At 39.5% G+C, this 25,171-nt stretch overlaps 1 protein-coding gene and 2 long non-coding RNA genes across 6 annotated transcripts in view; 1 reads left to right on the forward strand and 2 right to left on the reverse strand.

Annotated features, from left to right (window-relative positions):
* Positions 1 to 25,171, reverse strand: part of mlh3 (mutL homolog 3 (E. coli)) — a 58,180-nt gene that overhangs the window by 12,527 nt on the left and 20,482 nt on the right. For 2 of the 4 annotated variants that reach the window (XM_048241718.1, XM_048241719.1), the window contains exons 5-7: positions 20,043 to 20,120; positions 13,497 to 13,605; positions 5,458 to 5,617 (exon numbers count right to left, since the gene is read on the reverse strand). In XM_048241718.1, the coding sequence (XP_048097675.1) occupies positions 5,458 to 5,617; positions 13,497 to 13,605; positions 20,043 to 20,120 (347 nt within the window). Of the gene's footprint in view, positions 1 to 5,457; positions 5,618 to 13,496; positions 13,640 to 20,042; positions 20,121 to 25,171 lie in introns of those variants that run through there. The other 2 variants (XM_048241721.1, XM_048241720.1) reach the window with 2 other exon arrangements.
* On the forward strand, positions 106 to 2,080 carry LOC125293668. The gene is made up of 3 exons (XR_007193392.1): positions 106 to 318; positions 925 to 1,039; positions 1,678 to 2,080. It is a non-coding gene; the product is annotated as an uncharacterized LOC125293668 (long non-coding RNA).
* LOC125293669 lies at positions 1,994 to 3,364 on the reverse strand. Its single transcript, XR_007193393.1, has 2 exons — positions 3,089 to 3,364; positions 1,994 to 2,288 (listed from the first exon to the last, which is right to left on the reverse strand). It is a non-coding gene; the product is annotated as an uncharacterized LOC125293669 (long non-coding RNA).

A 25,171-nucleotide genomic window follows, 5' to 3' on the forward strand; every position in this document is an offset into this window, starting at 1 on the left:
TCCCAGTGCCTGACAACTGTGAGGGGGGTGATTTTTTTTTCTAACTCATTAGTTTAGATCACATTTAGATATAAAATATGTGAATAATTAAGGGCGTGGTCGGCTTGATTGACGGCTGACGTCGAGGCATACAGCAGCAGACGTTGCCAGCTGAGTGGAAACCCTGAAACTTTGACGTCTCAGCCATGATTATACACAAAGTTACCACATCCTTTCTGAACATTTTTATTCAAAAAGCTGACATAAAATGGTTTGCTAATCTATTAATTGAAGCCTACTAACCGACACTTTCAGAAGACTTCGTTCCAGTTTTTTCAGGTAAGTGACATTCATTCCACTACTATTTCACGTAGCACTAGATGTTAGCATTATTTAGCATCGAGTGGGCACTAACGTTAGGCTACGTTAGCGTCATATCGCCTCAAATAAGTTAATGTCGAAAATGATGACCGAATGGCAGAAGCACACACATACATTTAGTTAACTTGAATAAAGTTAACGTTAGTGAAAACCATTGTGCTCCCGTTATGAGTTAGCTTAACGTTGGTCATACTAGCCAGGTGTGAGTCAATGAACAGACAGCTCTAAAGTTAACGTTAGTTCACAAACATACTGGGGCAACAAAGCATGTTCTCGTCAAAAAACCTTTTGTAAATACGCTCTGTGGGAATGCTTAGTCCATTGACAATTTATACAGTCTTTGGGTTGTCACGTTTAAGATAAAAAAAACTTCAGCCGAAGCATTAAAAGGCTTGTTGTCGGCTAGCTGAGGCAAAATTGTGAACCGCTATGAACCATTGACAGTATACTTTGAACATGGAGCTGTGATAACAAGCGATAGTTATAACTGACGTTTGAAACTCTTATTGATGCCATTTATTTGTTAAACACAAATTTGAACGAACACTTCTTGTCTATGCAAAGTTTCCCTGTAGGTAATCCAGACAGGCTGGGTGCTGGAGAGGGCTCTGGAATCCTAACTTCAATTCTCGTCTGTGCAGTCGACACTCAGAAGCATCACTTCAGCACTGATTCCATGGTACTTTGACATTTTTCATACATTTAATTGGAGCAACCTACTGGTTGTATATTCCAGACATCGTTACCATATACTGAACAAACATGAATGCATTTCAGACATTTAGAGTGGCCTTTTATTTTGAGCAGTCCAGGGCACATCTGTGCAATAACTATCAAAATAATTTATCATTAGCATCTTTTGATAAGTCACACACAGAAAGTAGTTGCATTATGCCTTCAAATCAGCAGGTTTTGGTTGGACACAGATTGCATAATTAAACAATATGGCACCAGTGGCTGGCTATTGTTTGACTGGACCTTGGCCTAACTGTTAATAACTACCTCAATAGGGTGTAGATATGAGCTTACACTGTTTCACTGAAAACACAAAAATACAAGAAATATTTATTCTACATTACTTTAAATACACCACATTTGTTTTTGCTTATTGCCCGCATAAACAGGGCATGTGCAATACGCGTGTCCTGCCCCCATTCAGCTAAGTGTTCTGTGAGTTTGTTGTTCATTATAAATATTGGGAGTGAGTCTGCAAATCTTACTTTGTTGTTGTCATATTTTTAGTTTAATTTGTGAGCACTTGTTCATAGTTTACAGTAAGTTCAAGGATGTGACATATACCAATATTTCTGTTTTCAGATCTGGAACATTTTGAAATCCTACCAGATGGGGCAGAAGTCATTGAGCAGTGGCATCTTCTGATTTCAAGGACTTTGTTCACCTTTATTTACAGCATTTGCATCTGTGTCTTTAAAGTGATCTAATATGTATTGACTATGTACTGGCTTAGTACATATTAGTTTTTGTTATTTTAGTTTCACAAATTCAGTGGTTACCTGTAATGCTCAAGATATACAAGTAAAAAATCACCTTTACTTCTGCATCTGGGTCTTCAATTCAACCTACTGACTGAAGCTGACGGATTTGTATAAATGTTTTTGAAAGCACAGGCAAATTGGTTTGGCATGAGTTTTAATGTAATTCACAGTTCAGAAAAGTTCCATAAACATTTCCAAGTGCAAGTTCAGTGCCATCAACAGTAAGTTTGCTTTCTGATATTTAAAGAACAGAAATGGGTTTGGCATAAGTAAAGGGTAGGTGTAACAGTCCATCAATAGACATAAAGTGAAATGTACTGTATAGTCTCAATGGGTTCAATATCACCACACCCCAGCCAAACCACTTCACCTGGACCTCTAGTCCCAGGTTAGAACCCATGGACCTCCTTGCCGCCTCCTCCCCATGGCGAACTGCCAAAATAGAAAGGTAAACTTTTCATTAGTACCTATATATCTTACAAGATAATACAATAATGCAAACCAACACTACTTGTTGTAATCAACAAAAGTACAGTTATTGCACAATGCTGTAGTACTATTGTGCGATTTGAAATGGGTCTTTTATGCCAAACACCGGACACTGTAACTGGATTTAACGTTTTGATAATAGCCTGACAAGAAGGGGAAATAAGGCAAGCTAACCGAACATGAACGCTGGATCGTGAAATGGCCACCGATGAGAAATTTCAATGTCATCTTAGACCAAGCTACCACTGACAACTTTAGAGCAATATAGCGATTTCAAAACGTGATATTAAGAGTTAATCAAAATGAATTCATGATGTACAAGTTAACTAATACCCTACTAGGATTTTGTTATCAATTCACACCACACGTTGACAGAATACAGCGAGCTGGCTGATGTTATCGTAAATTAATTAACGTTACAATGATGGCTGCCACTGAGGATATGAGATGCTAACGTTAATCACAAAACAATAAAGGCAAAGATACATTTTTGTCAGTATGAGTTGCTGAACCTGTAACGCTAAACTGCTAAATTACTCTACGTTATTTTACCTTAACTTCAGCAAGGGAGGGATAGCTAACGTTAGTTTATTTTACCTAGAAGCTAGAATCTGCAAACTCAACTCTTCATTCTCAACTTTTCAACCGTTCACCCGAATACCTTTCAGCATACAAAATTAAAAAGTGTCTGAACATGGCATGAAGAAACATACATGAACTTCACGTTAGCAGATCAAACTTACCAGCAAATTATGTTGCAGCAAGTCTGTGCCAGTCCATCTTGTAGGCCTAACGTTACAGATAGCTTAGCTGAGGCTGCTCGGCTGACGACGAGGCGGGTTCACCGGCTTGCTCAGGAGGTGGGCGGGGTTAGGATTTCCCAAGGTTTTCCAAGATGGCGCCGCCCATAACCCCCCATAAACGGCTTCATAACCGTTCTTCAGAAAATCTATGGGTGACGTCACAGACGCTTTGTCCATTATTTTTTACAGTCTGTGTTAAAAATACATTGTGGACAATGGCAGCTGACAGTATATGAAAGCAGGCTTTGAGGACGTTTTGGTCGATAAAAGGATTTACTTTCCTCCAGAAGCTATCAAAAGGGACTTAATTATGCTATGGATGGGTGTATTCAAAACTTTAGAATACATACAAGGTGACAAGCAGTTGTGGTGAGTAGCCGTGCAAATCCCACTGACGTTAATGCTAGCTAGCTAGCTAGTGGAAGATTGATACTAAGATATGTTAGGTTACGTTAATATTTGATGTAGTAAGAATATAGTAGTTGGTTAATGAGCATTTTCATCTTGGGATTTAACAGGGAACCTGTGCCCATGCTGTTGGCTTAGTTGCCTACATTACGTGAGCTGTTGCAAACGCGAGAGACGTCCTGTAGGCTACTTTTGATGAAAATATACCCCGTTTTTTAGCCTCTCGGGGTACCGGCTATCAGTATTACACGTCCCCAATGCAAAACGTTTGACCATGGTTATCCATCGGGGTTTTTTGAGTTAATAAACTCCATAAATAACCATTAATTTGTCATTTAATGCCTGCCCCCTGTTGTTTCCTATGGAGTTGTCCGAGCTGATGTCCGAGTCCAGTTGAGGCTGGACTGTCATTGGCTCATCAGCGTTCTAAGGGTGGCGCTTAGCGACAGGTCAATTGTGTGCAATCAACCGGTATAAGATCACTTGGATTTGCTGCAGGAACTTTGTTGTTGGTAACATGTCCCCAGTCGTGATTTCTATCCTCGATTGTAATTAAAGATGGTACCTTTTTTACTGCTAGCTGTGTTGCCTTATTGCCAGAATTTTTCCCACAGAAGTTATTGTAAAAAGCCTGTCACGGAGCAGTTGCCATGTCACTGGTCACATAGCAGAGTCACATAGCTCAGCTGGAGGCTCCCGCAACTGTTGTAATGCGGTGTACGTCTGTCTGTCTGCCTGTCTGTAACTGATGCTCGTAATGAATTGTATCACGATGTTTGACCCACGGTTCGATACGAATCTCGATTTTTTATTTTTTTTTCGGGGATTGGCAGTGGCAAGGGCTGCATAAGAAAGGTGGGGAGGATTGGGATTGGGTGGGGGGGCACCAACAAGGAGCACCCAAGAGCAACAGGGGCAAGGAAAAACTCCCTTACCAAGGAAGAAACCTTGGGCAGATCCTACAATATAATATATCTATTATTTTATATCCTGATATAAAAATATTTTTTCTGAATGACTGATATTTATGACAGCACACTTTATGCAGATTAGCCTATAGTCTAGAGCCTAGGCCTACTATTTTTTATTACAACTCTTATTACTTCTTTAATTTAGCTGTCTGGTTGAAGCCTGGAAAAATTGTAAACAAAGGCTAAGCTAGCAAATTATGCTACCATCATAGTCTACTGATTGGACTGTTCAGTTTCCCCATGTGTGTTTAAGTTTCAAGGTAATACTTGTTCTCCTTGGGACAGGCCCTTTTGGGAAACGTTGGTATTGAGATGATTAGTCAACTTCAATGCAAGAGTATTAAACAAATATGTGCAGCATGCTAATGATGCTAAGCAGATTTAATAGTAATTTAGATAGTCGTCTATGCGTCCTTGCTTTCACGATTGTGAATGTTTTATTTAAGTCGCGCGTGTTCATTGAGCAGGAGAGGGAGGGAGAGTGAGAGGGAGGGAGCGCGAGAGAGAGCAGGGCAAGGAGAGGGGGTTTACTTCTATACTGTTTGGTATAGTTGCACACATAGTCTACAATGAAAGCAAGGAGAGGTATGAAATTATTATTTATTTATTTATTTGTTTTTGGACAACGTAGGCTACCGATAAGTAAAGCAGGAGTTGTGGGTTGCTTTTTTTGAGTTGTGATTCTGCCTTTTCACACCGCGACACAGTATCGTGGATATGAATGTCGCGATTTCGGTTTCGAATCGTATATCGTTACAGCCCTAGTGATTAGAGTGACACAATCATGAAGGATTCCGGGCTCATCAAGGATTCCCGAGCTAACAAAGATCCAGCTTTGAGAACTACAATTTTCCTATGGCTTTTAGAACAACAACAAAAAAACACACATACATCATGCATTAGAATGTTGAATGACAGGCAAACTTATACCTCTACTAGAGACTTGACCACAGAGAGTCTACCACGGCGCAACTTGGTGTTTTCTCTCTCCAGAAAACATGCAGGAACTTTCCGCAATAACACACACGACTTGTCACTGTGAGGAAATTCCATATCCAGTCCCAGAGAGCTGAGAAGAGGCTGGCAGGATCTGCAAGAGTATCAAAAGCATCACATTAAAAAAAAAACACGGTCACTAAAAAATACCTGTCTAAAGTAGTTCTTAGATATTTAGTACATCGTATTCCCTCAACTACAGAATTATGATAAAAACAAAGTCTATTTCAATGTGAATAGTTGCAAGAGTTCCACACAGACCTCAGAGATAAAGAAGACTTCAGAAGTACACGTTTGTGCTCATAGGCACAATATACTTTCCAATAGCACAATTCTGAGCTTTGGGGGACCTGTGCATCACGGTATTGGAGCTAACTTCCCAAGAGCAAATAAAAATATAGGCTTTACAACTTCCAATTGCAACCACCAAATGTGGTGTTGTTTTAAAGGAACATGCCGACTTTTTGCGTGTGTGCTTACATTAAGGGATACTTCACCGATTGGCATTAAGCTTTCATTAGAAATCATTAGAAACCTGGTAGTATTTTCGTATGATCACATTTCTCTCCCTCATTTTCCCCTGAGACAAGAGATATCTGTATTTCCTGCCTGGAAAAAAAAATCGTCCGATGATGCAAAAAAATTAATTAGCTAGTTCTGCATGTTTTCAACCCACCCATAGGGGGTGGGACCCCACTCCCAGAATGTACAAATAGTGTCCTCCATCTTTCTTTGAAGCTATGCTACCAGGTTAGGCCCTTGCTCTTCGGAGAAAGCTGAGAAGTAACGATGATGGCAGAATGGGATATTGAAGATCTGGAGGAGGCAGCCGCAGCAGCTGCTGCAGCAAAAGAGCAAGACCTGCCTGTCATTTAGTAGGAAGAGCCTGGGCTGACTCAAGCTGGAGAGGACTGGTGGTGTCAGTGCTCTTGCTGTCCACCAGGCCATGAATTTCAGTGATGCCAGTTTCTTCTTGAAGAAATTGCGAAATCGGCTAAGGAAACAACAGTGTGTAACCAGAGTACCATAGCTTTGCACCACATATGGACAGGGGGGTCCCGGAGACATATCTCATGAGGATCCCGAAGGTGAGAGACTGGGGAAAGCCTAACGTTACTGCGGCTATCAAGAAGCTGTTGATGCTCAGGATGAGCTATAATAAGTTTAACATTGTTCATATAGGCTATTTCTTTTTAATTAAAAGTTCATGTTGGATGTGGTTTATTTTCTTATCCTTAGTGTTGCTCTATTAGATAAATTGTGATTTCAATTGGGAAAAAAAGGTTGACAACATAGTGTTTAATTCCTCCCTCATGGTCCGGATGAATGAAACATCGGGCATATGGGACAAAATAAACATACAGTTTAAGCGAAACATACATAGTTTAACCTATGTAAACTTTGATATTTTTCAACATATCCTAAATTAGGGGCGGCTTTTCATATGGGCAGTAGGCTATGGGCAGCCGCCCAGGGTGGCATCTTTCCAAGAGTGCTCGCAAAAAAAAAGTCGGAGAATTTTTTAGCTTTCATTTGCGTTTATCAGTTTTCTATCGCTCATTTGCACGTCAAGTCAATCATATGTCACTGTGTAGGAAGTGGGCACGCTATATACTTTGCAGGCGCCTGTGCTTGCTGCTGAGAAGGTCTCATACATAGAAGATGAGAAGGGGAAGGAGGCATGCCGCCGGGGGATCCTTCTCCCCGGAGCGGGGGAGTGGGGAATATCGCACAACTAACGCAAGGAAATTACCAGTGCATGAAAATGCAAAACAAACTTTTATTTGGAAACAGTTGTGGGCAGAGGAAACAGTTGATGGGACTTGATGACAACTGACAGTTGAAATGGTTGAACAGTTAAATAGTTGAGTAGTTTAAATAGTTTCCTAGTTGTGGACAGAGGAAATAGTTGAACAGGATCTGTAGTCTTAAGAGAGCCAGATTGTATGCTTAAAGCCTGAGACAGAGTATATAGTTGAATGTAGATAGTGAAATGGATGTTGATAGACAAAGTTGAATGGATGTTGATAGGCAGATTGTTTAATGGATGTTGATAGATAGTTTAATGAGTGGATGAGTGAATGGTTTGAAGGGGATGAATGGATAGAAAGTTGGATGGAATGTGCCTTATATCCTTGTAGAATGGAGAGACACAGAGAGAGTTGGCCTAGTTGAGCAGAAAGCAGTTGATACAGGTGCAATCAGTTTAACTGGCTCTTTGATGGGGCCTAGTTGAGCAGCTGGCCGTCGATACAGGTGCAAATCAATTTAATTAGCCTATTGTGATGTCATAGTGCCAATGCAAAGTCTATGGGGAAAATAAGCTTGTTTTTTGCTAATATCTCAAAAAGTATAAAGTTTACAAAAGTGAAAAATACATTGCTCAAGTGTCCTTTTCAAGACCTACGTTACAAAGTTTGAACGAAGTTTCTACATGAAACGGTCGAAGCTGAATTAGACGCAGAAATTTTGGTTAGGAGAATTAGAAGAAGAAGAAGAAGAAGATGACTTCGGATAACAGAACAGTGCATTTTCATGCACTGTAATTAGTAGTAAATTCTGCTGCTGCTGGACATTAGTCAAATGTCGGATATGGTAGCCTATGCTGTCAATTCGCGGGGCATCTGACATGAAAATATGTAAAATACACGACCTTCGTGCAAACAGGCAATAATGATGTGCTGTTAACGTTTGCAAAATAGCGATTTTTGAAAACTTACATATGAAGAACAGGACCTTGGATATATGGCAAAAAGATTGAGTGCCACATAAAACAATGATCGTTTTAATTTTAGAATCCTTATTAGTACCAACATGTTACATTAATGAGTCCCTCTGTGTGCTTGTACAGTGGGTACTGGTTAAAAATGGACAAGTACAACTGCAGCCGCTTGGGGGCAGCATAAGTCCGCTGTGGTGTTCCATGGTCGTACCGGACGGAGCGCTCGACAGCAAGGGCTGTGATTGGCCGCTTTTTTAGTGTGTCGTTTGTCTGCGTTTTTAGCAGCCCTGTAGCCTATAAGCTTTGTACATAATGTCAAACATAGTTTTGTATTCAGTGGCAGGATTTCTTGATTGTACAGTGCCTGTCTCTCAGTAATGTTTTAAAATGAGAGCTTCGTCAGCTGGCAGTAGGCTACTTTGTCGGCAGTCATGAGAAGTTTGCTTGCTAACAGAACATAAATATGCTGCCCAGAAACCTACACTAACAAGGTTGAAATATAGCCTTTGCCTACAGCATCTCCTTAACAAAATTTTAACAAAATGACAGTGTTCATATGACAAAGAAAAACGAATTCGGTCACTCAAGGCTGTGCCACAGCAACCAGTGTACAGTCTTACCCAATACTCGATGCAGCTAGCGTTCTCTGACGGTCGAGTGGGTTAATGCACGTGTATCCAGAACAGGTCTGTTCTTTCAGGCAGTCCCGAGTTCGAATCCAGGCAGGAGTAATGATGCGATGTTTTTCTTTAGAAATCTTTTTATTGAATCGAAGTTGTAGCCTACTATAGACAGTCAATGAGGTGTTCTGAAGTAGGGTTAGGCTGGGTGTAGGCTACTTTGAAACTTCTGCGGGGTAACAATAGGGATAGCAATAGGGAGGAGATGTCATCAGCTGGGGCCCCCGACAAGATCTCCCCTACGGATTGCTATACACTATATTTTATACTCCTCAGCCCTTGAGAAGTGCCACCCTCTCACGCCATCTTCCCATCATGCATCCTTTGTAATGCATAGATAAGTTTTTCTGGTTCCTTCCAGTTTGGTGAAATAAGGCCTTCTTATCTTATTCTCTTCCTAGCTATAAGGCACAGTGGCCTCGTCATCCCTGTCCTGTCCAGTCCTCACCAGCTTGATAACACCCCCTCTCCCTTAACCATATAAGGAGGAGATCCTCTCATCCTGGTTCCCCCAGTACTTTTCCACTCACCCCACTCCTCTGACAGTCGGTCTGGCCTACACAAGATACAATGACCTTACACTGCTCACAGCAAAGTGGCATTAAGACTTATGACACTCCTGACTACATTCTTCTAAAAGATGAAAACCCATGCAATAGTATAAACCCTTATGAAACCCATGATTACATCCCTTCACATCCTGAAAACCCACCATAATACCTAATAGAATCCTAGGTAATATCAGTCCACTGCTGCCGTTGCTTATATGCCTACTACCAACTTCAGGGAACAAAGTATAACTATTGCAATGCGATGCAAGGGTAGTTTTTATTTCTAACACTATGCTATCAACATAGACATTTACATCGATTGTCTGGCGTTATAATTTAAGTTGAAGGAAAAAGCTCAAGATGGCAATGTTTATCAGGTGTTTGACAGAAATGGTTTGGATTTAATATAAAACTTCTGCTATTCAGCTTGTCTAAATTAACTACAATGTTGTTATTGATGTACTGAATGTTATGTAATAGTACTTTGTTTTTTAATTCCAATATCATTTATGAACTGAAACAGTTATTTTAAAACATGTATTCACACAGATGTTTTAAATCAGGGGAAATTATTTTTGATTTCCCCTGATTTCAGAGAGGCTATTACTACAATACTAAAATAAGATGTGGAGGTTGAAACAACTGTTTTTACACAGAAAATAAAGTTTGTTTTGCTTTAATAAATGTCTTAATCTTTTGTCAATTCAGATAGTTGATTCTAAGCCTCAGCCAGCTACAGCCTCCTGACCTTTAACCTCTACCTGTGACCCCATGATCTTTAATTCCTTATTAAGGCTTAATTAACTGTGTTGGGTTTAATGAGGATCCTTCAATCTGCTTGAGAGGTATAAAACAAACATTGCATGTCAAGTATGACCTCACGTGACCTTGACCTTTGACCCCAAGACATTAAACACCTACTAATTTTAATCAAGAACTTATGGTGAGTAAGTACACCAAGTTTGGTAAAGATACTTTTACCAGTATGGGAGATATCAGTTAATATTTATATGTGATAATATACGATTTTGGCCCAATAATCATTATATCATGGTCCATTTAAAGCTGTATATCTTTTTTCTGAAATTCTTAATCTACATGAAATTACGGTTCGATTGATACCAAATATCCTTTTGCTGTATTTACTTCCACCTTCAACCCTAATTCGCTCAGACTAATATGAAAAATATAAAGACAAACCTGCGCTCACGTTTAAGGGCAATTTCGTGCAAATGGCGACAGCCTCAATTCTTGCATGAAACTTCACCTCACTGAATATGAGCCAGCCAGACTCCAAGGCCATAGGTAAGGCCTAAGGCCTATACTTCTGTCATTCCACTTTACATTTCAAGTTACTTGCACATTAGGCCCACTTTTAAAACTAGTAGAAAGTGTATTTAAAAATCCTCTGTTGAATGAAAGTAACTGTATGTTAAATATCCAAACTTTTCTTGTAACCGTCTTTATTTTTAAAAAAGATCTGAAAACATACCTGTACAGGAAAGCTTTTAGTTAACTCATCTTATCCTGTAGACTTCTTTTTCAGATTATTCTACATCTGCTGCTATTGGAGGGCGCAGCCAGCCAGAAGCAGATGGGCTCCCCCTATTAAGTCAGGTTCTGCTCAAGGTTTCTTCCTGGAATATGGGAGTTTTTCCTTGCCACATGGCGTGCTTGTGGGGGGTAAGAGGGTTAGGGCTGCCAGTCTTATGACATGTTATTTTCTGTATTTTTGATATGTTGCTGAGAGAATCATAAACGGCCCCAGCAATGAAGAAAAGTGATTGATAATGACTGACTGACTATTATTGTGTTACATGCTTCAAATGTAAAGCACTTTGAGCTGCATTCTGTGTATGAAAGGTGCTATACAAATAAAGCTTATTATTATTATTATTATTATTATTATTATTATTATTACTTTATGTGGCTCTTCTGAGATAAAAAAAATAAATAAAAAAATTGGTAAAAGTGGCTCTCCAGGCAAAAAAGGTTGCCGACCCCTGGTCTAGCTAATGTTTTCATTTGACAAGCAGCAGTAATGGATTACATTTCAAAGTAATCTGACCCAAGCCTGGCTATATTGTCACCTCTGATTGTTTCATTATTGTGTGCATTCTATAATAATATGCTCAATGCTACAGTACAGTTATAACACAAACATGTGTCGAACAATTTTTATTCACGACTATTTGCGGAATTTCTATAATTAATCGCGATTAATCACATTTTTTTATTAGAATTCTACTATTTATAAACATTCCAGAAGTCCATATTAACAATGTAAAGCCTTTTTTTACCAGTGTATTACTATCTTGATTGGGAATCAAGTGAAGGCAAAGAAAGTTACTTTAGGAACTTAACTTTAAGACATATTTAGTTATTTCAAATAAAATTTCAAAAGATGTGCAGCGGGCCTGATGCAACACATTGTATTCTTCAGAAATATAGATGATATAAACTGAAATAAATGCTACAGCAGAAGTGCATACACATAAAGGGCATAACAAACAAAAAATACTCCATATAGCCTATATTCATTATCTTTAGAGTTCAGTTGAAAATAAGGAACTTAAGGAAATGTAGCATAGTAGGTCTACAGGACATTTCAATGAAGTGCTAACAGAAATAGTGTAAGTGTTGGTGTTTATCTCCATGACTACAGGAGGAGGAGGAGGAGGGCTCTGGGAGGGCTAGGCAGAAGCCTACTAGAAAGTGTCTGTGGCAGTTTGAGGACAAGAAAGGTGCATCAAAGGGTCAAAATAGTAGCAACCAAAGGGGATTGTTGATAACTGAACGAGTGACGGTGTAAGATAAAAAAATATTTGGCGGCACGCGATTAATGTGATTAAAAAGAATTAACGCATTATGCTTGGTCCTTAATCGCATCGCGATTAACGCATTAACGCTGACAGCCCTCGATATAACGGTTTAGTGCTGTATCTATATTATATTCCACCATTTGGGGAATTACACTCATTTTCCGCCTCTCCACGAGTTAAACAATTGATTTTTACCTTTCTCCAGTTCATCCAGCCGTTCACTGAGTCTGGTATACCACTTTTAGCTCCAGCCTAGCATAGATCATTGAGTCAGATTAGACCCTTAGCATCTCGCCTGGTAGCATCACGCTTAAAAGTGACTAAGATTTCCGGTAATTTTCCCATTTAAAACTTGTCTCTTCTCAAGTTAGAAAGTGTAAGACTAAGTGAAAGAATAACGGACAATGAAATGTGGCGATTTTCTAGGCTGATTTGACATGGAACTATACTCTCATTCTGGCGTAAAAATCAAGGAACGTTGCGAACATACCATGGGCACAGCAGCACAATGATATCTCGCAGCATCTGAAAATAGTCCCCGTATGCCTTCCAGCAACAAGTTTGAGCTGCAGCAGATTATTACGCTGGAATGAGAGTATAGTTCCGTGTCAAATCAGCCTAGAAAATCTTGGTCACTTTTAAGCATGATGCTAGCAGGTAAGATGCTAATGGTCTAATCTGATTCAATGATCTATGCTAGGCTGGAGCTAAAAGTGGTATCGCCAGACTCAAGAGAACGGCTGGTTGAACTGGAGAAAGGTAAAAATCAATTGTTTAACTCGTGGGGAGGTGGAAAATGAGTGTAATTCCCCAAATAGTGGAATATCCCTTTAAGTAAGAGCCTCTCAAAGAGTTTGTTGTTGTTTTACGGTTGTTGTTGTGGTTTTGAAATTCGAGGCATTTTCGATCCTCCAGTGTCTCAAAATTCAACTTTGTGTGCAAAAAGTATTGAGGGCACGTAGGGAGGGTCAATACAACACTTGTCACAGATCCAGCAAAAATGTGTTTTCGTTAGGATGCTTACAAATACTGTTCTGTGTGCTCATCAAGCTCCCTTGCAAGGATTTTTGTCTGTTCACATACTGCACACCACAGTAGAGTTACTTTTGGTTTTCAAATGCTTTCTGAATACAGGTTCAGGGCAGCTCAATGCAGGGGAGAAGATTTAGCTTATACCACATATTGGAGCAGCAATTACTTAAGAAGTCTGAGGTCTTCCTGCCTGATGTCCACTTCCAGGGGTGGTGACACAACAGAGGAACATAGCTTCTTTTGGCCTAGCTGCAGAGGATCATCCTCATATGACTCTAGAGTGGAGTAGAGACATCAGCATCAAGGAGGCTATTACACAGAGACAAAATTGAGATCAGTATTTTACATACAATAAACTGTTACTAAATGCATTCAAACTCTTTTTTCACTATTCAGAAGATTTCAATTCAATATACATCTCCTCTTAACCCTATGAGGCCGACGGACGCAGAGTGCATCCAAATTCACACCATTCTTCTCTGTTCACAAAGTACTCACCACACAGATAGTACATGGGTCATTCCACATCAGTTCAACCAGGGCCCACACACACTTTTTTTTTTGTCAAAGTTCACAAGCCCACAGCGCAAGAACTAAACCATGTAGGTTTAGTATTTTCAAATTTTGCATGCTGGTACATAAATAGGAATAGTATGTAGCAAAATCGTCACGTTTGGTCTGGATAATCCTGCATGGTCATAGCTGTCCCTCAAAGTTGATACAAATTTTATTGGAGTTTTTGGCTGGGCTCTGTTTAAGCCTTCAGAAGACATATTTGTACTCAACATAGGCTCCCCCCCTCCCCCACCCCCTGTAAAACTGTCTGTATCTTGAAAAGTATTGATCTTACATAAGAGTAATTTTACAATGTGTCTCCTGGGTAACATAGGTACACCTGGTAATTTTTTCAGAATTTTTTGAGACCTAAGTGCGTGGGCCCTGGTTGAACTGACGTGGAATGACCCACATGTATATCACGTGAAAGAGTGCAGTCTCAACTTTTAAACTGTGCTAGCCACTAGTTCACAAGAAAATTGACTTTGAATTTACATGAAATTCAATCATATTAACATTCTGCATACAGTTCTGTGTCCATCTCCACATCCATTCCTCGGTGGAATATCTGATGAACACTTCACTCAACACTCAAATTTTCCAGCCATTTCAAAAAAAACAAAAGTGAAACAAATCTATCTCCTCCAAGACCACTGATCTGATTCCCACAACATTTGGTACACTGCATCTAAAAACCAAGCATAACAGATGTCTTTTTCCAATTTTTCATTTGTCGCTCCATTTCAAAGTTATTCAAAGTCAATCAAATACAGAGAGTGAGGGTGTTAAGCTCACATTATGGTAATGGATATCTGTTTAATGCCAAATTAAGTAAACTGTAAATAATTCATATTTTGTAGAAAGTCTGGTTTCAGACGATTTGTAACGTGAGTTGTGAGCAGTACGGTAGAAAATGCTGTATGCTGAGAAGTGACAAATAAACCTCTAAAATATTCAAGTTAAAAGATTCAAATAAACTCTCTGTGTCAGGTTCTACTTTGATGGCCCCTAACCATTTGTACAAAGTGATTTAACCCAAAACATAACACAGACACAATACTGTATGTAGTCTCAAAAATCCTCTGAAACCTCTACAACAGCCTCTAAATATGCTCATTTCCCCTCTCCACGCGTCTTCCACTTCAGCGCTTGCTCCAACCCAGCTCTCCTTCATTCACTTGCTCCTATCCAGCTATTCAATGCTCACATTTTCATGACATCTAAGGTTGAGAGCGTCTTGACATCTAAGGTTGATGCCTATAAAATGGCTACATACTGTATCATAAGCTAAGTTTATGTAGTTTACCATTCAAAGTTTGCTAGTTAATCTTAGCAGTAGCAGTCATGTTAAAATAAGCTTAAATTTGTTTTCAACTAAATTAGACATAAATGGCAACAGAAATATCCTTATTCAGCCGTTCATTCATTTATTGGGTACAAGGCAATGTGGACTAGTGTAATTTGCTCTCTCCTTTGTTTTTCTTAAATGCTAACTGACACACTTACCCTAGTGATACCACTGAAGTTTCGTACATGTCTTTCTGACCCTGCTTGTAAGTCCAATTGATACAAAGCTGGATGCTCAATAAAATGTTTGCTTTATTAACAACAAAGCAACTGAAATGAATAGCTAATTTTTGATCCCCATATGCTTGTCTTTCCTGCAGTATAACAACTTTCGACATGGTATATAGTTCCCCTGAATTTCTGATTGGATATTAGCAGCACAGTCAGCTCCACTGATTCATTGATGAAGGCGCTATTTAGAGCCTCTGGGTAGAGTACGGAGGAGCTTCCTCCCTCATGCCATTCACCCCATGTTAAGATAAACACTGGATAAGGTCAGGTTCAAAATTCTTTCTTGTTTTTTAAATTTTGAACATATTAAAGTGAAATGTACAGTGGGTGTTTGAATGTGGGTAAATACCGCCAACAACCATTTAAAAATCTATTATCGCCAATTTCACAACTCTAATATCCACTTCAGTTGTATTTACAAACACTCAAGTTTCTAGTTATACTCCTATATGCCGGAGAATTGTAACCTGTAACCTATAGTAACCTATAGTATGGAAAGTAAATAGAAGTTCTAGAACATATATAACATGGGTTTAAAAAACATTTTTGAATTTCAGGAATTTTATTTCACTCTAATATGTCACCAAAATGAAAACCAAAAAGAAATATAGCTGCAAGCAGCAATAAGGGGGCCAAGCAGTCAAGCAAGAGCTACCATGGCAACTCAATGCTGCTACATCAGAGATAAGGCTGTAAGCAGTCAAAGCAAGTTTCATGTCTAGCAACCAAAGTATGGCAGAGATGTAAGGTCACTTCCTATTTGGTGGTTTCGCTGCCGGTTTCAATTGGCTTTGACAGGTTATTCTGGTTGACTGGTTATTCTGCGTCCTTAAGATGGGGTCATGGGTCCAATACCAAGTTTGGTTTCTGTACGTGAAAGCGTTACTGATAATATAAGCCTACTTCCTGTGATTATAGTGACCTCTAAAGTCAAGGTCTCCAAATTTCTTGAGCCTCCTCCTAATCGGGTAGTTTGGTTTAGATACGTGAAAGCCTTGCTGAGACATGAGTTTACGTCCTGTTTAGCCGCTTCGCCGCCGATTTCGATTGGCTGTTACGGGAAAACTGTTTTAGAAATGGCTACAAAAGTATGACTTTTGTGAGGTTTGGTCTAGGGGTTGACCAATTATCGGCCGGGCCGATTATTAGGGCCAATATTTAGCATTTTTATAATAATCAGTATCGGTCATTTTTTTCACCGATAAGCCTATATTGAAAAGGATAAAGAATGAAACGCGCTACTTTGTCTGTAAAGCGTCTCTCACTCCCTGCATTTGCTACTCTCTGGTCGAGAGCATTGTCCCGCACACTACACCGCTTGTTAGTAAGCACGAATGCAGCCAATCAAGATCGAAGACTGAACACAGAGAAAGTTTAGGATTCTCACTCAGGAGGCAGACTGTAGACTGGGCTTCAGCTGTACGGAGCTATTTTTCAAAGGTAAGGAAGGTACCTTACATTGCTGAAGTTGCAATGAATCACTAGCCTGGAAAATCCAGACCCTGATAATCTAGAAAGATTAAGGGTCTGGCAAAGAACAATGTAATGGCCCAACTCGAGGGGCGGCAAAAAGCATGCATTTAAAAATCACACTGCACGCAATCGGATAACACTACGACCAATGTGTACTGTCCTCCAACGTTGCAGCGCTGTCTTCATCCGTTTAGCTGGTTTCCCGGAATGTTGGGGTAAAGTAACGTGCGTCATTGCTCTTTGCCAGAGTGTCTCGCAAAGACAATTCCATTGTGCTCTCGCGAGAACTCTGGATTTCCAGGGTAATGAATCACAATAATCTACACTAAAGTTACAAAAACACCACTTTGTAAGCTATTGTCTCTGATCCGGATCAATAAGTAAAGCACCCACTTCCTTCATTTAGCGAATTCCCGATTGATGCATGTTACTGATATGTTGTTTACTAGTTAGCCTACAAACTCGGGTGCTGCGCGTCGGGAGTTCTTTGCCTCTGCCTCGTCCGTTAATTGGGAATAACGGGACACCTCGGCGGACGTTATCCCTAAGGCCTAAATAGAAGACAAGTCCTAAATTATTTGATAGTGAACGTCAAAAAGTCTAGTTGCTCCTTTTTGAAACGGACTGTCAGAACTACATGCACCCAGGGCCAGCCGTAATTTAAATCCGACCTGAACTAAATTGCGTCCTGAGCTGGCTATTAACATGCCTTTTAGGCTCTCAAAAGTGTAGCTTATAGCCTACATATGGACACAAATTGCATGCTTAAATAGCCTAAGAACTATTTTAAAACTGTTTTGTTAAACTATTAAACCATAACACTTGCCATCACGCGTGCACCTCTTCCTCGCCCTCTCTCGTGCACTCACACACACGATGGCAAAGCATCCTCTTTGTTACAGGTCCCTTAACAAGCACATAGCCCATTGTGTAGGCCTAGTCTATGAAAATAATTGCTATCACTCAGTTTTTGGATTAACATGATACACAGGATTTACACTTGTGATGCAAGTTGATAGACAATTAAATGAATAAATAAATAAAATGTACTATCTACCCCCCTTTTTGACAACTAACATATCGGTTTTACATATCGGTTATCGGCCTCCTGTTTTGGTAATAATTGATATCGGTATCGGCCCTGAAAAAACCATTTCGGTCGATCCCTAGCTTGGTCTGACGATCATCAAGTTTTGCGAAAATCGGACAAAATGTGTTTGATCCGACACAATTGATCAGACACAATTTTTTGTGTTTTTAATGGAATTCAATATGGCAACAGGATCAATTACATTAACGTTACAAGTTGGCATGTGTCGGCTTTAGGACCTCCCACAGTATAGAGAATGTCTAATAAGGGGAGAACTTCCACTCTCAGGAAACTTCCGGTTTCTGAACTGTTTGCAGTTCCTTCTCTGGTTCCACAATGATTCAAAATCCACTTTTCTCGGGATATAATTTTTTGTCTAGAAATTTGAATGTTGTATTCAAAAGGGGAGGTAAAGAAAATACACACTGCTGAGTATTATACTTTTTAAAGTAACTTATTTGTTCTAAAAAGCCTTTCAAACGTGTCAATGATGTCATTCTTTAGCAAAATGCTAGCGTGTTATGGGCAATAACAACCCAAACTGTAAGAAATCGAAAGTACATAAGTACTCGTTCATTTAACTTTCGACCTATAATCCAGATTGAACTTGCAGAAACTACAATAAAACTTTGATTTTTCAATGACAATCAGGTGAAAAAGACCAATTTAGCCGTCTAGCTCCATAGATCCCCATTCATTTTGCACTTACAAGTGGAACTGCAACCAAATTCGGGCTCTCCGTAGACGGGCTCTCTGGTATTAACAAACGCCACTTGTACGTTTTAATTCCAAACACATCAACAGTTACAGGCCAAAATACATTTTTGCTAATTGCATTAGTATCGATATAAGAATGACAGTCGGTGCTTCCCATAGCCTATGTGTCTTTTCTCCTCACACACACATGCAGCTTTTAACCCACAGCTGTGTGCCGCACAGTAACAAATAATAGTAGGCTAATGTTTAGTTGATTTGCTGACTTGCACCTCTCAAGTTTCTGTTGCTAACCTATCTAGGCTATGGAATTTAAAAGCTAATTACTTTCCCGTTCTTCTTAAATAGTGACAGGCACTCAATTAGATCTACACACCACCACTGTAATGACATTAAAGACAATTATAATAGCTTAAAAATCAATATGAAGCATTCAAATTACTTAATATTTTTAGCTACTAGTATTTATGCAGATCATAAAATACTATAAATTATTAACAATATATGGCTACAATATATTCGATATGGCTACAAAAAGCACGACTTTTGTGAGGGTTGGTCTGAAGATCATGTGTATTGAGTTTGGTAGAGATTGGATAACATTTGTGACCTGTGAAAATGTTGTTTCACTTTCAATAAATCGGGCAAACGGGTCAAAGGTTACTTGCGTGAACGCACGTCCTACTGGTGGGGCAGGATCGCTCAAGGTGCTGACATGAAATTTGGTTAAATTAATCATGGGACAGTCCCCAAATTTCACAGCTTTTTACCGGACAGTTCTATGGGCTGTCATAGACTTCAATGGCAGAGGAAAGTTGCATAATAATAATAATGAGAAAACATAAAAACACAATGGCTGCCTATGCAGCTTTTCTGCTTGGCCCCCAAACATTTTGAACCTGACTTTAACCAATGTTAAGATTTCTGTACTTGAAATGTTTGCAAATTATTGCATATTTCATTAGATAATGGCTCATTTACATATTTATACATACTATTTCATAAAACTTCCAATACAAAAAAAACATTGACATAATGTAAATAATCAGTATCAACATATTAATAGTTGTTGCTTGACAATATATCACCATAGTAGTTACCTTACGTAGACAACTCACAAATCACAGATATACTTTTTGGTCTTAAGAAAAGTCTGTAAATGTAGTTGTAGTGCATTTAGAGTAATAATTTCATTCATTTGTCCACACCAGACATTTGCCCTTTAACTTAACTTAACTTACTTGCTAAGGTAAGTATAGATAACAAAACTACCACAAAAACACACATGTACAGTGGGATTACCTGCCACAAGACCCTCTAACCGAACTCTCTCATGAGCTGCATGCTGGTCCACCAACACCAGAAGATTTGCTAGATGAACTGAAAAAAAAACACACAAATATGACAGATGCATTTTGAGATTTTGTACTTTGTCATACATCACAGCAGTTAAAGGATAATTCCGGTATTTAGCACTTTGAGTCCCTTTTCTGGTTTGTTTTGGATGAACTAGAGTGGTGGTATATATATTATATATATAATTTTGTTCTTAACTGTATATAAAAACTGTATGTAACACTAAAACAAGGGGCTACATTGAGATTTTTGGTGGAAAAGATCAGGCAGTCTGCCGAGAGACCTACCCCAATGGGCATCATTGGACCATTAAACAACACAATGATCCAAAACATACAGCCAAACAAGGCAAGAAATGGTTAACTGAGAACAATATCAACATTTTAGAGTGGCAGAGCCATAGTCCAGACCTCAATCCATCAAAAAAGTGAGCACAAGGCCAGAGTGACGGCAAATAATCGTTCCTGACTGAAAACCCGGATTGCTGTTAAAAAGATGTGGTCTAGAATCATTGTTGAGAAATGGAGAGGCTTGGTAGATATTATAAGAACCATGTTGAGAGTTGTTAATGCCAATAAAGATGTTTCTATTGATTATTTAAAAGGGTATGAATAATTTTGGACTAAAAACAATTCTTTTTTTGATTCCATGTTTCTACCACATTGTCTTACAACCTTTTGCCATGTGGCAGTGTCATTTTCAGTCAGAACAAACATATTGGTCAAGAGAAAATCAACATTACATCAATATTTGCCAGGGGTACGAATAATTTTGTTCTTACTGTATTTGCAGAGAAACATAATTTGTTTGGCTTTTTAATGCTTGGATTTTGTTAAAGTACCGTATTTTCCGGACTATAAGTCGCTCCGGAGTATAAGTTGCATCAGTCAAAAAATGCATCAGGAAGAGGAAAAAAACATATACAAGTCGCACCGGACTATAAGTCGCATTTATTTACAAATTTATTTCACAAAAAACAAGACCAAGAACAGACAGAGACTATGTAACTGGACACATAGAGGCCAAAAAGATTGAGAATTCCACCTGGAATGTTGAAGATGGATGAAGGAGTGAAATGAGGTGAGCTGGGCGATAAGAATGCAGCCAATTTAAAAAAGATTCACAGAACAAAAATTAAGATGTAGTACATGAAAATTTAGCTAAAAATGTGGAGAATGCAATGCAATCAAGCATTTTGGGCAATGTTGACGCACAAGCCGGCAGCAGAGCAAATGCTCGGCAGACTACCCCCGAGAGAGCGAGAGAGAAAAAAAGATGCACGTTTAAAAGAATGTGCAAACTTTCAATGACGCTATAGGCTACTAAGGACTACCCTTATTTTAGAGACTGTTCACATGTCTTTCTTAACTAGTATGAACATTTAATTTGAAAAGGCAAGTTATTCAACTCACACAGAATGTGACCAGACGTCCTGGTTTAACCGGGACAGTCCCGATTTTGAGTTGCGTGTCCCGAGTCCCGACAAAAGCCTGTCGGGACGCTAAAATGTCCCGGTTTACACCAATCACTATTAAAGTGTGGTCTTATTATATCCCGATCATTAACTAAACCCATGTAGAAAGACTATAGCCTAAAGCGTCCGGCGTATGATTTCGATAATGTGTGTGCGTGCGTGTGTCAGTCAATCGTAACAGTCTGCATATATTAATCTTTGCAGCCAACCTTATACAGTGTCTCTCTGTAAACAGTTGCAATGCTTCGTCATATGCCTCATTTTATCGGTTAGGACAATGCAGACGAGAAAGTCATCATCATTCTCAAAATAACCTATGGCTGTGAGTTTTGTTTTCAAATGTTTTCATGCATGTCTGGATAACGGGTGAGGAATGTTTAGGAGACAGACTATCGTAAATCCTCAAATTATGACTGTGGTCTTTTATTTATTTAGGCTGCGCAAAGCACAGTACCTTTATTTGGGGCAAGCTTGTATTCAAGGCAGGCCTTTATTTCTTACGTGGTGCATTTTATTGTGAGACATGCGTTTTGTTTGGAGCGGCATCCCACGCTATCAAAAGCAGAAGATGTTCGGTTTGGTTTGGTATTTAATTTACGTTTAGACTGTTTGATTATATTGCAAAATGTTGGGACTGATTGCCACTGCAATCTGGGGGTATTTGATGGTTCACTATTGTTATTGTCTATAGTTGAAAGAGTGTCGGGATTTCCACTTATTACTTATTGCTAGACAAGGCATCCACTTTCATTCATTCGTGGAATGTGCGCTGTGCTGTAATGGAAACCTTAAAAGACTTTATTGTAATCCCAAAACACGTCTCAAATGTTGTGTAAGCTATTTGACGTTGGCAAGTTAACAAGCTGGCAAACTAACTACACTCCACTGTTTGAATGGACACGTCTCGTGAATCCAAACATCTTTATGATAACCTAGGACTAGCAGTGCATTCAAAATAAAACTGCTTTGAATTGTACACCCTGTGCAGTGGGTACGGAGTAGGGAATACAACATGAGGACCCTTGTGATCGGAATGTAACCTTAGCTACTGCCCACTGTCCACTGCCCATGTAACCTTAGCTAATGCCCACTGATACTGTCTGTGGTTAGGCTTGCAATGCTAAGTGCTGTTCCCGTAATGTCTCTTGGACGGTACCGATATGATCAGCAAACAGAACTATCTGCAACTGACTCTATACAAAATGTACCCTGATATGTCTCATTAGGGCCTGAGCACCGGAGGTGAAAGAATGGCTATTACACTGATGACATACAGTGGGTCCCAGTTAAAAATTGACACTTCATTCACGATCAAGGTGATTCACGCAGCTGGGTGAAATATAAGTACAACTGCAGCCGCTTGGGGGCAGCATAGTCTGCTGTGGCGTTCCACGGTCTAACCGGACGGCGCATTCGACAGCAAGGGCTGTGATCGGCCGAGTTTTCAGCGTTTCTCTGTGTTTTTAGCAGCCCCTGCAACATGCTAGTCCACTGTAGCCTAAGCTTTGTACATAATGTTTAACATAGTTTTGGATTCAGTGGCAAGATTTCTTGATTGTACAGTGCCTGTCTCTCAGTAATGTTTTAAAATGAGAGCTTTGTCAGCTGGCAGTAGGCTACTTTGTCGGCAGTCATGAGAAGTTCGCTTGCTAACAGAACATAAATATGCTGCCCAGAAACCTTGTGAATAGTTCTGATTTTTTTTTACTACAGTAACGAGGTTGAAATATAGCCTTTGCCTACAGCATTTCCTTAACAGTAATGTTAACAAAATGACAGCATTCATATGACAAAGGAAAACGAATTCGGTCACTCAAGACTGTGCCACAGCAACCAGTGTAGGCTACATTCCTACCCAATAGACCCTTTCAACAAGGTAAACAAAAACAATGCTTGAACGTTCTATTTGGGCCCCAATCTACTTCCTCTGCATTAAGATAACATATGGAATGTTAAAACGGAAGCCTTGTGGGGCCAACTATGATGCTGATAATGGAACTCTCTTGAAAGGGTCCATAGGCTACTCGAAGCAGATAGCGTTGTCTGACGGTCGAGTGGGTTAATGCACGTATATCCAGAACAGGTCTGCAACTTTCAGGCAGTTCTGAGTTCGAATCTAGGCAGGAGCAGAGCCATATAAAGGCCTAGGCCTATTGTTATCATTTTTTGCAAGGTGTTGCTCCTGGCAATATTTGTTTTTAAGACGTTTGGCGATTAATTGATAGCTGTTTTTGGGACACGTTAAACGTTCTTTATAATGAGCGCATACGGGGAGTAAAACGACTGTTACGCGCTGTTACACCTGTAGGCTATGATTGCAATACAAAAATATGCGCGTGTTAGTTAGTTCAATAACAAGTGTTGCTTGTTAAAACATGTGACTAGTGAAACTCAAATGATTTTAGAAATATTTAGCCAAAGCCAAAAAGTGTTAGAGAGAAGGAGAGACGCCGGTGCAGCTCAGATGTCTTCTTAATTTTCTTTATTCTTTAGTAAAAGGTGCAGAACAATATTAAACTTAGACAGAATACGCACGCAGGCACAACTAGGCTACTTGTTGTTTTCTTTTACTCGGCTATCTATATATGGTTATCAGCACACAATGTTGGGCTAATTCACTAGTTATGGATATCACAAGTCTAAACAACGAAAACAGAAAGGATGGAGACAGCAAAGCTAGAGGAGTTATTCCAGATGGGCAAGAACAAGGTAGGCAATTGGTGTGCTTGTCAGAACGTTAGATTACAGCTGTTTAAAGCCAGACGTCGGTACGCTAGAACAAAACTAAAGGTAACTTTAGCTATAGGGCTGTATCAATTTGTCCAAATTAATAGGTCATCGTAGACGTTGTTGTTGTATTATTGCATGTGGATATTGTTATGCTTTGTAGGCTACTTTTTTTGCAATGCACGGACCTAAAACCGGGAAACACACAAATATTGTACACACGTGAATTTTTTTTTTTATGGGTGGGGGGTGGGTGGGTGTACATTACCATAGCTCTCTCTCTCTCTCTCTCTCTCTCTCTCACACACTCACACACACACACACACACACACACACAGTACCTTTCTTAGCCACAGTTAATTTTAGTGGTGATTTGTGTTATGGACATTGTTATGCACATTATTGACTGCAGTTTATTCTCATCAATGTCAGTCCATGAATGCATATTGATCAGTTGTTAACTAATACTGTAGGCCTAGAAGTTGCATTTGAAAATGTTACTGTTGTAGGCTGTTTGTTTTTTATTTCAGCCACACTGTTTTAAAGTGGTTAGGACCATTACACACCAATTTTGAATAAGCCATACTGCAATACCGATTTCATGGTTGCACCATGCACATGTTCGCCGATTATGTGGCCCTCAGTAACCTATAAATTCAATGATGTGGCGCTCTATGAAAATTAGTTTGACACCCCTGCTCTAAAATATCTGTCCTGGCCTGGTTGCACCGTCCCCTCCTTTGTCTACCAAAAAGTGTTACTTTGTGCCACGCGCTCCCCCACTGCTTGTGAAAGAAGGGGGTGGGGGAGGGGGGCTTAACGTGAAAAAGCTTAATGTCCCAAAACGGCAAAGTCATAAAGCGCTTTCAGATAT

The sequence above is a fragment of the Alosa alosa genome, chromosome 4 (genome assembly GCF_017589495.1).
Source record: "Alosa alosa isolate M-15738 ecotype Scorff River chromosome 4, AALO_Geno_1.1, whole genome shotgun sequence".
Lineage (NCBI taxonomy): Eukaryota > Metazoa > Chordata > Actinopteri > Clupeiformes > Clupeidae > Alosa > Alosa alosa.